The sequence below is a fragment of the Netta rufina genome (genome assembly GCF_964035555.1).
Source record: "Netta rufina genome assembly, chromosome: 2".
NCBI classification, from domain to species: Eukaryota; Metazoa; Chordata; class Aves; order Anseriformes; family Anatidae; genus Netta; species Netta rufina.
The window spans coordinates 16,795,233-16,808,260 of NC_140124.1; the positions used below are offsets into that span (position 1 = coordinate 16,795,233).

Here is a 13,028-nt window from a genome sequence, read left to right on the forward strand (position 1 = left end):
GTCTGTTTGAATGGGGTGATTGATGCAAGGACAAATACCAATCAAAAATACTCACTGCATCAGAAGTTTTGCTCGGATTATTGCTGGGATTAGAAGAATGTGAATTTGAACTATGAAGAGCACTGTGGTTATGTGAATTTTCTTGTGGAGAGTAACTGGTCCCTAAAAGAAAAAAGAAAGACATTTACCTTGTTTGTTTGCAAAGAAATTAAGCATCTGCACTCTAAGGAGGTGGGAAGGGCACATCATCCACAGCCTGGAGCATGACATAGGTCAAACACAGAAGTATTTCAGGAGACACATACACATATTTTTTCTGTTGCATAAAGAGTAAAGCTCACTTTGTTTTTCCCGTTACAATAACATAGGTTGTCCTTGCACTGTTTTTACTCTCAAATCTCACTCCACTACCAAACATGTAGCTTGTTTATTTGCCTTTTATTTTTCAGTAGGCTGAAAAAATGCTAACGTGTCAACTCCAAAATTAAGAAATATTTTCTCCTCAACATTAAGCTAGAAAGTTCAAATGGGTTCATCATTAGCGCAGCGTTACATGCACAAGAACCGTTTTTAAGTTCACTGGAGCAATGCTGTTTTCTTAACCCTTTTGAGACTCCTTGTAACTATTTCTATTTATGCATATAGATTAATTTTCCTGCAGTACAGGTGCCAACATCTAGAATACTAAAAACAGCATTTCCCAGAGGGCTGCACGCTTCTGGCCTTCTAACAACTGCTTCTTGAGATAACCTAGTTTTCTTCCCTGCCATGATAGCACTCGAACACAAAGGAATAGCTGGGATATGAGAAGGGAGACAGTTTTAAGCACTTTTTACAACCACATTTGTGCCTACGCTCAAGTCACCAATTCAACCTGAACGGTTCTAATTTCCAGTTAAACAATCTCATCCATTTACCCTTTGTGATCTTATTATAAACATCCTGCTCTTTGAAGGAGTAGGAGGCTGTAGTGAAATTCGAAGTACAAACTGTTCAGTTTTTCTATTCTTCCTAATTTGTAAGTGTTCACATAAATCACACCAAACTAAGAAAAACCTTTTATATTCTTTTTGTCTTTTCCTCTACCGAGTTTTTAAATACCCAGGAATACTACAATAGGAATTAGCAGCTTCACATACTGTAGAGCAAGCTAAATATGAAGTCAAAGAGCTTTGTAAATAGCAAAAACTAAATCTTATGAGCAACTACAATAAACATCCACCAATAAACAGCCCACCAATACTGGAGTAATAGGTAGGAATGAACGAAGCCATTACGAGAAGTTGTTACAAGTCTTCTGAAAGCCACACACACAGATGATGACCAGGAATATACCACGTACAGCACAGGAGAGATTATAATACAAATTCTGATTTCTGACTATGCAAGCATTGACAGAATTACTATTTCAAACTTGTGCCCCCACACACACGTTAGAAAAACAATCACAAAAGAGGTACACCATGACTAACACGTTTAGTCCCCTACAAAAGATAAAGATGGAGTTGCACATACACGGTACTGGCAACCCGAAGCATCAGTAATTCTAAACCTTTTCCAGCACTATTTTGGCTAACAAATATATGACATTCACTTTAAAGACTGAGGGTAGGGAGAGGAAAAAGGAAGTCTTCTGAAATGTCTCCTAGCTTAAGCAAGACAATTAGGGCTACACCAACACTACCTGGTGTGCTCAGAGCCAGGTGGAACGACACTTATGATGTTGGGGTGTCAATCTTGTCAGAGCCATACTCATGTGCATTGCAAACATCTGAATAACAAAAAATTGGACTTGCATAACATATAAAGTCACCTCGTTCACTGTAAGTTAGAATATTCCAGAATTTAGACTTCAATATGCATTTATAGAAAGACTAATTCCCTTAAATGCATGTAAGAACATTATAATTACAAGGCTGTGCTCCACCATCAGCCGTATCAACAGAGGCTTGATCTTTTTCATAGACTGATTACAGAATGAGATAGACGTTTATTATTTTTGTATTAATCATCCTGTTAATAGTCTTTATCTATTTACTGTACCCTTTCCAGACTCTACTGAGATACAGTTACTAAATATCTTCACGTATTTCTGTAGGTTGCTTACCACAGACACATTAATTTCTACTATGAGGTAAAATCATCCCCATTTTCAAAGGAAAAAAAAAAAAGATGGAAATTTATCAGACGGTTTGTCTAAACAAATTGTTGGTATCAGTCCCTTTAATACTTCAGAAAACATGAATATAGTTTATTTGTGATTCTCTACTATAGATGCAGTTCCATTACGCTATATTCAGCATACTCAATATGTGTTTGGTGAGTTTTAAGTCCTATCGTGGTCTAAATAAACAGCCACACTGAATAATCTAATAAGCGTTTTCCAAACAAGAGTATGAGCCAACAACGTATGTATTAAATCAATACAATCCTTTAATGCCAATTCTATCCCTCCTGTAAACAAATCCCTCAAACTCACTGAAGAGCCCTTCAGCCCCCACTTGGTGTAAGGGCTCAGCAGTATCCCCCCACTTGGCACTGTTCCCTCGAGGGCTTTTTTCCAGCCAGGGCTGAGTCACAAAGCACCTCTGAGCGAGTATCAGAGCGCTGCAGTCACACCCACCTACAGCTGGCCCTGATAATGGCAACGCCTGCTCTGCTCTGCTGCAGTTCCTGCCCAAGGAGCCCCCCAGGCCTCTCAGCCCAGCTGCAGTGCTCCTTGCAGGACCGCCAGGCTGCACGCACTTGGACTTGCCCTAAATCAGTGATCTGAGCTGGCCCCAGCTGCACGAAAACCCGTCGTGGCCTCTCTGCAATGCTGACGGCCTCAGGTTGCCAGGCCAAGCTCCTTGGGCTTTTCGAAAGGCCACTTGTAATTACATACCTGGTGGTGTCTGGGGCAATTACAGCGTGCAATTAGAGGTGCAGCTTTTCCCCACAAACCTCCGTTTAGTTTTCTGGTTAATGCCGCTCTACGTTTGGATCAGGCCCAGAATCTCAAGGGAACGAGCAGGCAGGGAGCTGCCGACACCGTGCTTGCTGTTAGGAAGCTTCCATCTCAGAAGCAGCCGAGGCTCTGAAGAACAAGGGCTTTAGGCACTTCATACGAGGTTAACGGCTTACAGATCAGACGTAAACAGCAAAAACACACATCGCCAAGTTAACCACATGCTAGAACTCTGTGATCTTAGTTCTCTGAGTTCTGACAACCCAGCCCTGCAAGCACTGCCAGCTCAGGTCCCCAGGGAAAGCTGCTCAGGATCTTCAGCAGCTCACCAAGGTAGAAAGGTACTCAAAGAGCGACCCCCCTGTGGAGGTCTGCCTCTAACCAAGAGGGGGGGAGTTCCCCTCATATGCCGGTTTCACAACACCTAACCCCAAATCCTTTTACACAGCTGTGACTGTTGCAATCAGCTCTGCATCTATTTCCAAGCTGCACGCACAGCAAGCTGCTGACGGGAAGCAGATCACAAGGACGGGATCGCTGAGATTACCCCATGGCCCAGAAACAGGCCTGGTAAGGCAGGCAGTGCTCACTGCCCCTGGAGATGTTCCCTCATAGCACTTCCTATTATTTCTTCCCAAGGGTTGGAACCTCCTAGTTAAAGCTAGCAAGGCTCTAACTTTCTTAGAAGGATAAAGAGTCTTCTGGTTTTTAAAATACATATTAGCTTATGTTAGGATGCAGCAATTCCAGAACTCCCTATGGAAATGTACACAGCACCGTCACCGTGACTTTGCTCAGCTCAATCATTTTTTGGGAAGGATTAAGTCTGGGGAGAGCTATTTCTAACTGCAGGTTGCCAAAAATGGCACAGCACTAGGGCTGTACAGAACTGCAGCGGTGCAACGGTGACAGCAAGCTGTCACTAACACTATCGCTCGTTATGAACAGGTCATAGGACAGGTTAAGGTTAAATTATCATAATTATCTTCAAGTCTTTCAAACAACAACAAAAAAAAATCCTCCTCACTCATGCATGAAAATCAGCAGGAAGTACAAAAAGCGTGGTTCTGGGAACCAATTCAAAAAACCGGCTGTGACTTTATGCCTACTACACATTGGAGGTTCTGCCATGCCAAGTCTCACTTTCATTTTTTTTTTTTTTTTTTAAAGTATTCTCCTGATCCAAACTGCTGAATCAATGACATTTTGATCCACAATGAGGCTTCAGCACTATGATGGACTTGGAAACAGACATAACATAGGGTGAAGAAAATACCTCATCCTGCAGTATAGTCAACTTTTTCAGTAGTTCTTACATTTAAGAAAAGTTGAAATTCTGAGTTAGGTAAGCATCAGATAGTAATAAAGCACCTAATTTCCTTCCCTCCTTCCCATCTTTCATTAACAAGCTGAAACACTTTCCCAAACCTCTACTAGCAACTACAGCATCAATTTGTAACCACCTTAAACCAATTTGCTCACTGCCTGATTAAAAGACTCAAACATACCACCACGCAGTCAACACTTTCCTCTGGCATCCAGGTGTCGCAGCCTAATTAAAACAACTTCTGTCTCATATCATGCAGTATCAACAAACCTCCAACTGAAACAGCAGTATCAGAACACTGAGACACATTAAAGTTATCTTCAAAAGATAATCTATAATTCACACCAGCAAACGATAGGAAAATGCTGGTTTACATCCTTTCCAAAAAACTAACACTGAGAAATTAGGCAGTAAATACGATCACACACCTCCCCTGATATCCAAGATTTTGGCCAAGCACAAAGAGTAAGTTTATGGTGGTTGCAGCAGTGTACCATTGAACAATACTGTACTGTATGTTAGTTAATTTTATACTAATCTACACACAGAGCACTTATGATCCCTTTTTTGTTGTTGTAAGATATATATACCTTGTCAATATCCTCACTTTTGTCCATAATAAAAAGTCTCAGTGCAGATAATACAAAGTTTACAAATGCCCACCAGCCAGGCAGAGAGCACAAAAAACACCCCCCAGCAATAATCAGTGCTGTAACTCAAAGCCTGTCCTTCCCCTTCACTCCCACCAGCGTCAAAAGGGATTTATGAAGGGTTTTAGGATAGTCTTCTGTGCTCAGAAACCAGGCATACAGAAAGAAGCACTGGGCAGCAGAAAAGCAAGGAAGTTTATTCAACTTATTTATACTCCACAGATAGTGTTCTGTGACTCCCCTTTCCATCTCTTGGCTAACACACAATCCAATTTGTTCAACTGGAGACACTGCTAGAATGTGACCCTTCTCAACAGCACGGACATTGTTTGTTAACAGAAAGTTTAACAGCACGATAGTTTATGGTAGTGACACTTTATGGAGATAACTAATTAAGACTTGTTTAAAGAGTTAAAATGATACAGCCTTGGTGTGCTTAAATTAAGACGTCTGAAGTGTATTTCAGCTAACGTTAATTCCATGAAAATCTTTGTGCAGAACACTTTCTACAGTTCTGCATAGGGGAGGGAATAAAATAACTTAATGGGAACACAATACCCAAGTCTCAGCACTAACTGAACAGCTTATCACAGCCATTTTTATTTGCCACATGTAAAAATAAGAAGACAGAACATGATTTTCTTCAGTACTTTTTTATGTGGCCTCCTGTATTGAAATAAAATATGGCTGTCTTCCATAGGCAACTAAAATCATAAAAAATTGCATTTTTCTAGCAGAGCAATGGCCTCAGAGAATATACCGACTGTGCAGTAACATTTTCCAGAAATTCATAACATACTAAGTTGAATGCAGAGTGCTCTGCCAAAGAAAGAAAACACTAGCCTGATCGCTCTACTACCCGATTAAATACTCATTATGCCCCCAGAAGCAAATGTTTTACACTGTGAGCAAAATAACTTACAGAGCCTCACTTCCTCTCCTGCCCTTCCTCCTCTCATGCCCTGTCCCTTATCTGGAACAGAGAAGCCTGTGCTGTTCTCTAACAGCTGGTTTTCAGGACAATCCTCCCTTTGGAAAGAAGTTTTCATCTTTTTCTCCAAGTTAGCATTTGCAGAAGCTTCTGTGGAAATCAGTCCAAGACCTTAGTGTAACAGTCATACACAACATGGAGGGGGACACGTTACTAATAAGGGATGAAAAGGATACTACGTGCATATGTTTACTTCAGAAAAACAACATAAAAGTAGGTCTGTCTTTCTAAAATGCTAAGGAACACCTCCAGAAGGAAAAGGCAGGAGCAATAAACCAGTGAAAGCCAAGGACTTGCACTGTTTAACTAATAAAACAGCCAAGGAACTCCAAGATACTACTTATCATTAAAATGAAATATTAGCTTCTATTTTTCTCTTACACATTACAGAACACAAGTTTGCTATCTTCTGTTTACATCTCTATTTTAATTAGGTACGTCCAATTTTATTTCAGAAAGTGCAGTTTAATTTTGAGCCAAACAGTACAAACCCCTCTAGAAAGAACAGCAGTTATCTGCCCATCAAAAACAAAAGCAAAGGCAATAATAAAATGGCTCAAATTAAATTCACCCTGAGCTCTCACATATCAATATTGAGGGATTTACTACTCCAGCAGCTAGCAGGCAGGCTGTTTTCCTAGAGCTGCTGCACTTTGGTCTGAATGGACCTAACAGCTCAGGTGCTGTATATCACTATATCACTGGCAGAAGAAATATAAACCTATTTTTGTCCAATCATCCCCTTCTAATCCATTTTCTTCCTTGCTATAGCTACAGCAAAATAATTAAAGATTTTTTGGGCTGTTTTCTTCCTTCCCTTAACCCCCTGCCCATCCCCAGTTAACAGTGAGAAATCATTTTTCAACCTGCACACACTGCTGAAAACTATCAGGTTCAATGAACAAAGTTCACTGAATCTAGTGAGCTGCTGAAACATTTCATGTCCCAAGGCATTCCTTGTAAAAAGGCTAGGGGATGAAAAACGGGTTTCCACTGCACTCCAGAAAAAATACAAATAGGTACCTGAAAGAGTAAGATTCGGAGCACTACTACAACTACAAACAAGTTGGCAGCCAAGCCATCTCACTATAGCTTTTTTTTGTTGTTGTTGTTCCCTTCCAATTTTTCTCTCTTGAATTATACCTCAGTTCACACGCAGAACAGTTTTATTCAGGTATTTTACCAAAAATCAGGGAACTCCCTCTCTGCCTTTGCATGGAGAACAAGAGGACAAATAAGTGCAGGTTGCCTTCCATGGGTCCTTTCACAACAATTACGAGGCTATCCAGGAATTCATAGTTCAGAGCAAAGAAACAGAAATAAGATGCATGAATAAGCAGGGAAAGAGAGTAGCTGGCAAAGACAAATGTGTATCATTTCCATTTTCCAAAGGTGATTTTTTTACGCACCTTTACATCACTACGCTGAGTACTGCAAACAACAGATCCAAGTCTCCTCCCAAGTAGGTTACACATTTCAAAGATTTTTCTCTTTATCTGAGTTAATATATATGTTAACTCAAGATAAGGAGTTGGTTAGACAACAGAAACTTCAACCAAGCTACACAAAATGACTTTCTACCCACTCAAAAATTCCAAGTGCTTTGCATAAAGGTTTACCTTCTTAAAAAAAATAAATTAAAAATAAATATATATATATAAATGTACCGTATTTCCACAGGTGGTGCTTCCTTGGCTAAGATTGTGATCCCCCTAGATCACAACTGAATTCATCACTGTAATGTAGGTAAGTCTACACAAACACAGGTACATAAATGTAAAACACTTCTAACATAGTATGTGAAGCTACCACAGAAGTCTCCTTCCGCTCACAAATCCCTACCATTTTATTTTATTTTTTTTTTTAAACAGAAAACAAATATTGGCAGATATCTTGATATCTCAACTATCAAAATAAAAACAGGCAAAAAAGATTGAAGATTTTAAAATCACCTGTAAAAATTTACATCGGTATTATTTCATTTCTGAGGATCGGTAAGCAGTATTATTTGAATGAATTTCCTGTTTCTCCTAAAATAAAGCAGCAGACAGTCAGCTTCTTACCAGGAAAAGTTAGAACACCTTAGAAAGACTATATAGATTCTAAAGCAGACCCATTTAGACAAGTTGAAAAGTACACGTTGAGTTTAAAGGAAATTAAGAACTGTAAGTGGACACCAAATTCCTTGTATTTCCATTTGCTATTTCCTCCCCTTGGATTAGGGCAGCTAATAGAGAACATTGCTAGCAACATCCTCAACACTGCTTAGCATGCCTAAAATGCCTGTCCCGGCATACCTAAGCTGCCTAACTCCTATAGGAGTTGGACTCCGTGATCCTTGTGGGTCCCCTTCCAACTCAGGACACTCTACGATTCTATGATCTTACTTGAGATCAATCTGCTTGAAAAAACAGCTTAAACAATTTTACCCATGGGAAGTGTGAAAAGGTACTGTGAACTTCAGCAACTCACGGTCATATTCCTGACCCTCTAAAAAAATAGAAAAAAAACACAAAGCACCAACCTCCCCACTATATAAAAGACTATAGGTCTTTTTAGTCTTGCACCACTTGCTAACATTATCCCCCCTGCATTAGAGTGGAACATTACCCTAGGAAGTAATTAGATGTAGTTGAGAGTAAAGCAAAACCATGCTTTAGTTCTTGACTATAGCTCAGAAAACACTCATCTCTCTGATACAGAACAAGAAAGTGAGGAAGAGACTTTTTTTGTCCTCAAGCAAATGCTTTTTTGTTATTTTGGGGTTCAATTATGACATGCAAAACAAGAGCATCAAATTGATAGCCAGAACTCTTACCACAAACTTAAAATGGTGTTATCTCAACTCCAAGTGGATCTGCACAGCGTAAGGGCAATAGGCTGAATTTCCCCCTTCTGAGGCCTTGCCACAAAACCCTAGTGAACAGCCCTGCCACGACAATGCTGTAATACAGCACAAAGAGATAAAGTTTGGTGATAGAAGTCCAACAGCACCCCCACCATGGGCTTCCCTGTGCCAGGCAACGGTATTCATTCAACATCAGCAAGAGAGGTCAAAACAGCGAAGAGAGGGGAAAAAAAAAAAAAAAAAACGCATTTAAAGGAAGCTAGTGCACAATTTTTTTTGTATTTAAACCCTCAATACACAAAGGCAAAAATTCTGTTTGATCAATACTGTGTGGAACCAACAACCTTGCCTCAATACCGAGCTCATTGTTATCTTGTTAAAGCTATAAAACACCTTCACTCAGAAAAAAAAGATCGAAGATCGTGTAGTGAACTAGTGGTGACATTTCCATGCTTAACTTCTTTAAAAAAAATCCACATTCCATGTCACAATTTGCCTAAAGGGAACTTTCTTTAAAGTTTAAGCAACAGTCATTAATGAAAACGTTTCTTAAAAAAAAACAAACAAACAACAGAAGCATTTGTTCACCTTCATTTCTGCTGTTTATCGTGTTGCTAACATTCTGCTCAAAGAAAAAAGCAGAGACAGTTAACTTTTATAAAAATCAGCAAGAATATAGACTTCTTTTATTTTACCTTATCATAAAACTGCATTATCCATCCTCACAGGCGCACACAGATTCTGGTCACATGCCTCTTGCAAGACTTACATTCTTCTTTGTATCAAACTTCAGATGTTAATTTCAGAGATAACCAGACCATTTAAGTGGTCAGAGTACTCTCTTGAGACTAAAAACGCATGAAGAAAGTTGCCTCCAAAGAAGTGCAAGCACACAGAAATAGCAACTACACAGAAATGGATCTCCTTGTGCCATTCAACATAAAATCTAGTTGAATATATACTACAGTAGGTCTTTTTCGTATGCATGCAGTACAGTTACAGAAAAACACTCAATTATAGCAAGGATACACCTAAAGAGATTATTTTTATGTATACACATGCATGTAGATATTACACATACAAATAAAAGCACTGGGCTTCTAACATCATGGATTCCCAGCCAGTGTCAGGCTCAACGTTCAGCATAGCTTAACGAAGGTGCTGTGTAATACAATTCTCCAACATGGAAAGCACACTAGATGACAATTATTCCCTCCTCCAAATCAATAATTCTTAAAAATATATAGAAAAATTCAACTGATCTTTCCTGGAATTTCCTTACTAGAAGAAATCCCAGGAAATCCCTACTCTCCACAAAAGCTGAAGTTTACACACTGAAAATACATTTTACGATTCCCTGGTTGCTGAAGTGTCTCATTTATTTCCCTAGCTAAGTAAACACTCTCAAATGAGTGGAGAGAGATTGCAATCATTAGCACAGACAGCGTTTTGCCAGTAAGAAAGGTGAACTTGACATCACTTGAGTTGGAAAATGATCGTATTATTCCCCATATTACATCAGGTAAATATAGTATTCTTTCAGAAGAAGTGAGAAGATTTGAAAATTAAGTCTGCGTTAACCTGTCAGCTGCAGGTGTCTGAATAAGCAAAGCACTTAAGCAGGAGGTGCGTGAATGCCCGCTGATGTCAAGGGTGACAGTTGACATGAAATCACCATCAGCCAGAAGAATGTAATTACATGAAATTACCTCATTTGTTCCTCCTGTGTTTAAGTGCATTACCTAATTTGTATAGAGGAACCTACACATAAACGTGCATTACATGGCAAAGAGCAAAGCCAGGACCCTGAACTTCAGAAGAACAAACCCGCAGCTCCTTGAAGAATTAGTGGATGGGATCCCCTAGGAAACTGTCCTTAGGGACAGAATCAGAGCCTGCAAATCTTTAAGGACGCTTTTCTTACAGCACAACATCTCTTCATCCCCCTGTGTAAGAAATCAAGAAGGCAAGGCAGGAAAACAGCACGGCTAAGCAAGGACCTACACGTCAAACTGAGGTGCAAGAAGGAAATGCACAGGTAGGGGAAGCAGGGACGTGACCTGGGAAGAGTACAGGGATGCCATCCAGATGTGTAGGGACAGGACCAGGAAAGCCAAAGCAGAGGTGGAACTGAACTTGGTAAGGGCTGCAAAGAGTAATAAGAAAGGATTCTAGAGGTACACTGCTCAGGAAAGGAAGGCCAAGGAGAGCACTCCTCCTCCAATAAATGAGAAGGGAGAAATGCTAACAGACACTGAGAAAGCTGAGGCACTCAATAACTTCAGAAGAAATGGATTTGAACGGTAGAATATTCAGTGAATAAGGAATTGGCTGGTTGGCCACAGCCAGAGAGCTGGGGTTGTTCAGGCTGGAAAAGAGAAGGCTCCAGGGAGACCTCATCACAGCCCTTCAGTACTTAAAGAGGGCTACTAGGAAAGATAGAGAGCAACTTTTTACGTGGGCAGATAGCGACAGGACAAAGGTGAATAGTTTTAAACTAAAAGAGGGGAGATTTAGATTAGAGGTTAGGAGGAAATTCTCTACTCATAGGGTGGTGAGGCCCCGGCCCAGGCTGCCCAGAGGAGCTGTGGATGCCCCATCCCTGGAGGTGTTCAAGGCCAGGCTGGATGGGGCTTTGGGCAATAATTATTTGCCTTGACTTAAAAAAACAAACAAAACACAAGACGTTTTTGCCCCTACATTCTCAGGTGAACAGGTATGTTTGAAACGCAACAGTAGGGCAGATCATAGATTTCCTTCCCTGTTTTTGTTACCAATAGGTATGAATAATTTACAGCTCAGCTACTCTGACAAGCTCAGTAACAAACGCACCCAGAGAAGTGTTGAAGAAGACTGTCGCTTTTGGAGGACATAAAACAGCAGGATATTTAAGAAATACAGGAAACCAAGGGAAAGCAACTAATCTGTGTAACTGGGACAGAGCTGTAAATACTGCTGCTTAAAAATGTTTCAGAAGACTGCCATGCCCTATATTTTCTGAAACAGATCAGATTTCTACAGTAATATTCTCTTCCACAGAAACAAGTTTTAAGAAAAAAACATCTTTCCAGGGATAATGAAACTTACTTCTAGTAACAGATGTAACAGGTTTGAAAAAGCAGTGCGTGGGGGAGATTTTTTTTTTTATTGGAAGGCTTAACTAGGTTGATTTTTTTTTTTTTTTTGGTGGTAAAGCTCCAAAAAAGGCAATTTAACATATTTACTTAGTTTGAAACCAGTAAAATCTAATGCTAACATACCTATTACTATGGTTCTTTTTTCAAATGATGATTTTTTTCCTTTAACAAAAAGGCTGATCCTCAGAATCCTGCAATAAGCCGATGTAAGATAACTAGTGGCAAGAGCAGAATCACTGAAACCTCAAATCCTTTGGTACAGTTACAGGAAAAAATGTAAAGCTCTCACATCACTAAAAACAGACCAGAAATGGTTTATATTTTTTAAGATTTTTTTTTTTTTTTTTAATTTCCACGTATTTATTATCTCACTGCCTCTTGCTTAGGCCAAAATTAGTCAGCATGTTCACAGCTTCCCTTCTCACAAGCTTTTCTGCGGTAGGCAGCTTCTCTGACAGAACAACTGCACGGGGTAATGACAGCACCAGTTCTGAGTGCACAGCTCTTCACTAGAAAACATCAAATTAAAGATGTTACTTTACCCCAGTAATGGCCAAACTTTTTGGCTTTAAAATAAAAGCAAATTGCTCATACTGGGGATTTAAATGCACATACGAACACATCCCAGATAAACACACCTCCTTCCTCCTAATTTATCAAAATGATTCCATGTCGTTGCCTGTTCAGGATCCACCACATAGGCACTTCTATTAACTCAACTCTACACACATGGAGAGAGATGAATCTGTATTCTTCCACTCTTAAACATGGCAGCATTTTGGGTTTTAGTCACCTGCCCATGAGGAGGTACAGAAGAGCTATTTTTATTTACACTTCAGGTAGCTCTCCCAACTCTCTGAAGTTAGGAAAACATTAAGAAGGAATTTCACTTTATCATATGAATTGGACTCACAAGAACACCTACACAGATTGTACTGCAAGAACTTCCTGAGCCGCAAAACACATGTGCCTCAGATCAAAATACTGTCACTTTGTACTGCTGTATAACACACTTTTTTTGCATGTTTTTAAAGAAATATCACAAATAGCTTCAAAAAAGAGGAAAATGTAATTTTACAGAAGATTTCTTTAATTTTTTTTTCTTCAATAAGAAGCTTTACTATCTTA

At 39.6% G+C, this 13,028-nt stretch overlaps 1 protein-coding gene across 3 annotated transcripts in view; it reads right to left on the bottom strand.

Annotated features, from left to right (window-relative positions):
• WAC (WW domain containing adaptor with coiled-coil) overlaps positions 1-13,028 on the bottom strand; it is a 59,348-nt gene that overhangs the window by 34,021 nt on the left and 12,299 nt on the right. For all 3 annotated transcript variants that reach the window (XM_084282913.1, XM_084282914.1, XM_084282912.1), the window contains exon 4: positions 56-162. In XM_084282913.1, the coding sequence (XP_084139039.1) occupies positions 56-162 (107 nt within the window). The remainder of the gene's footprint in view (positions 1-55; positions 163-13,028) is intronic.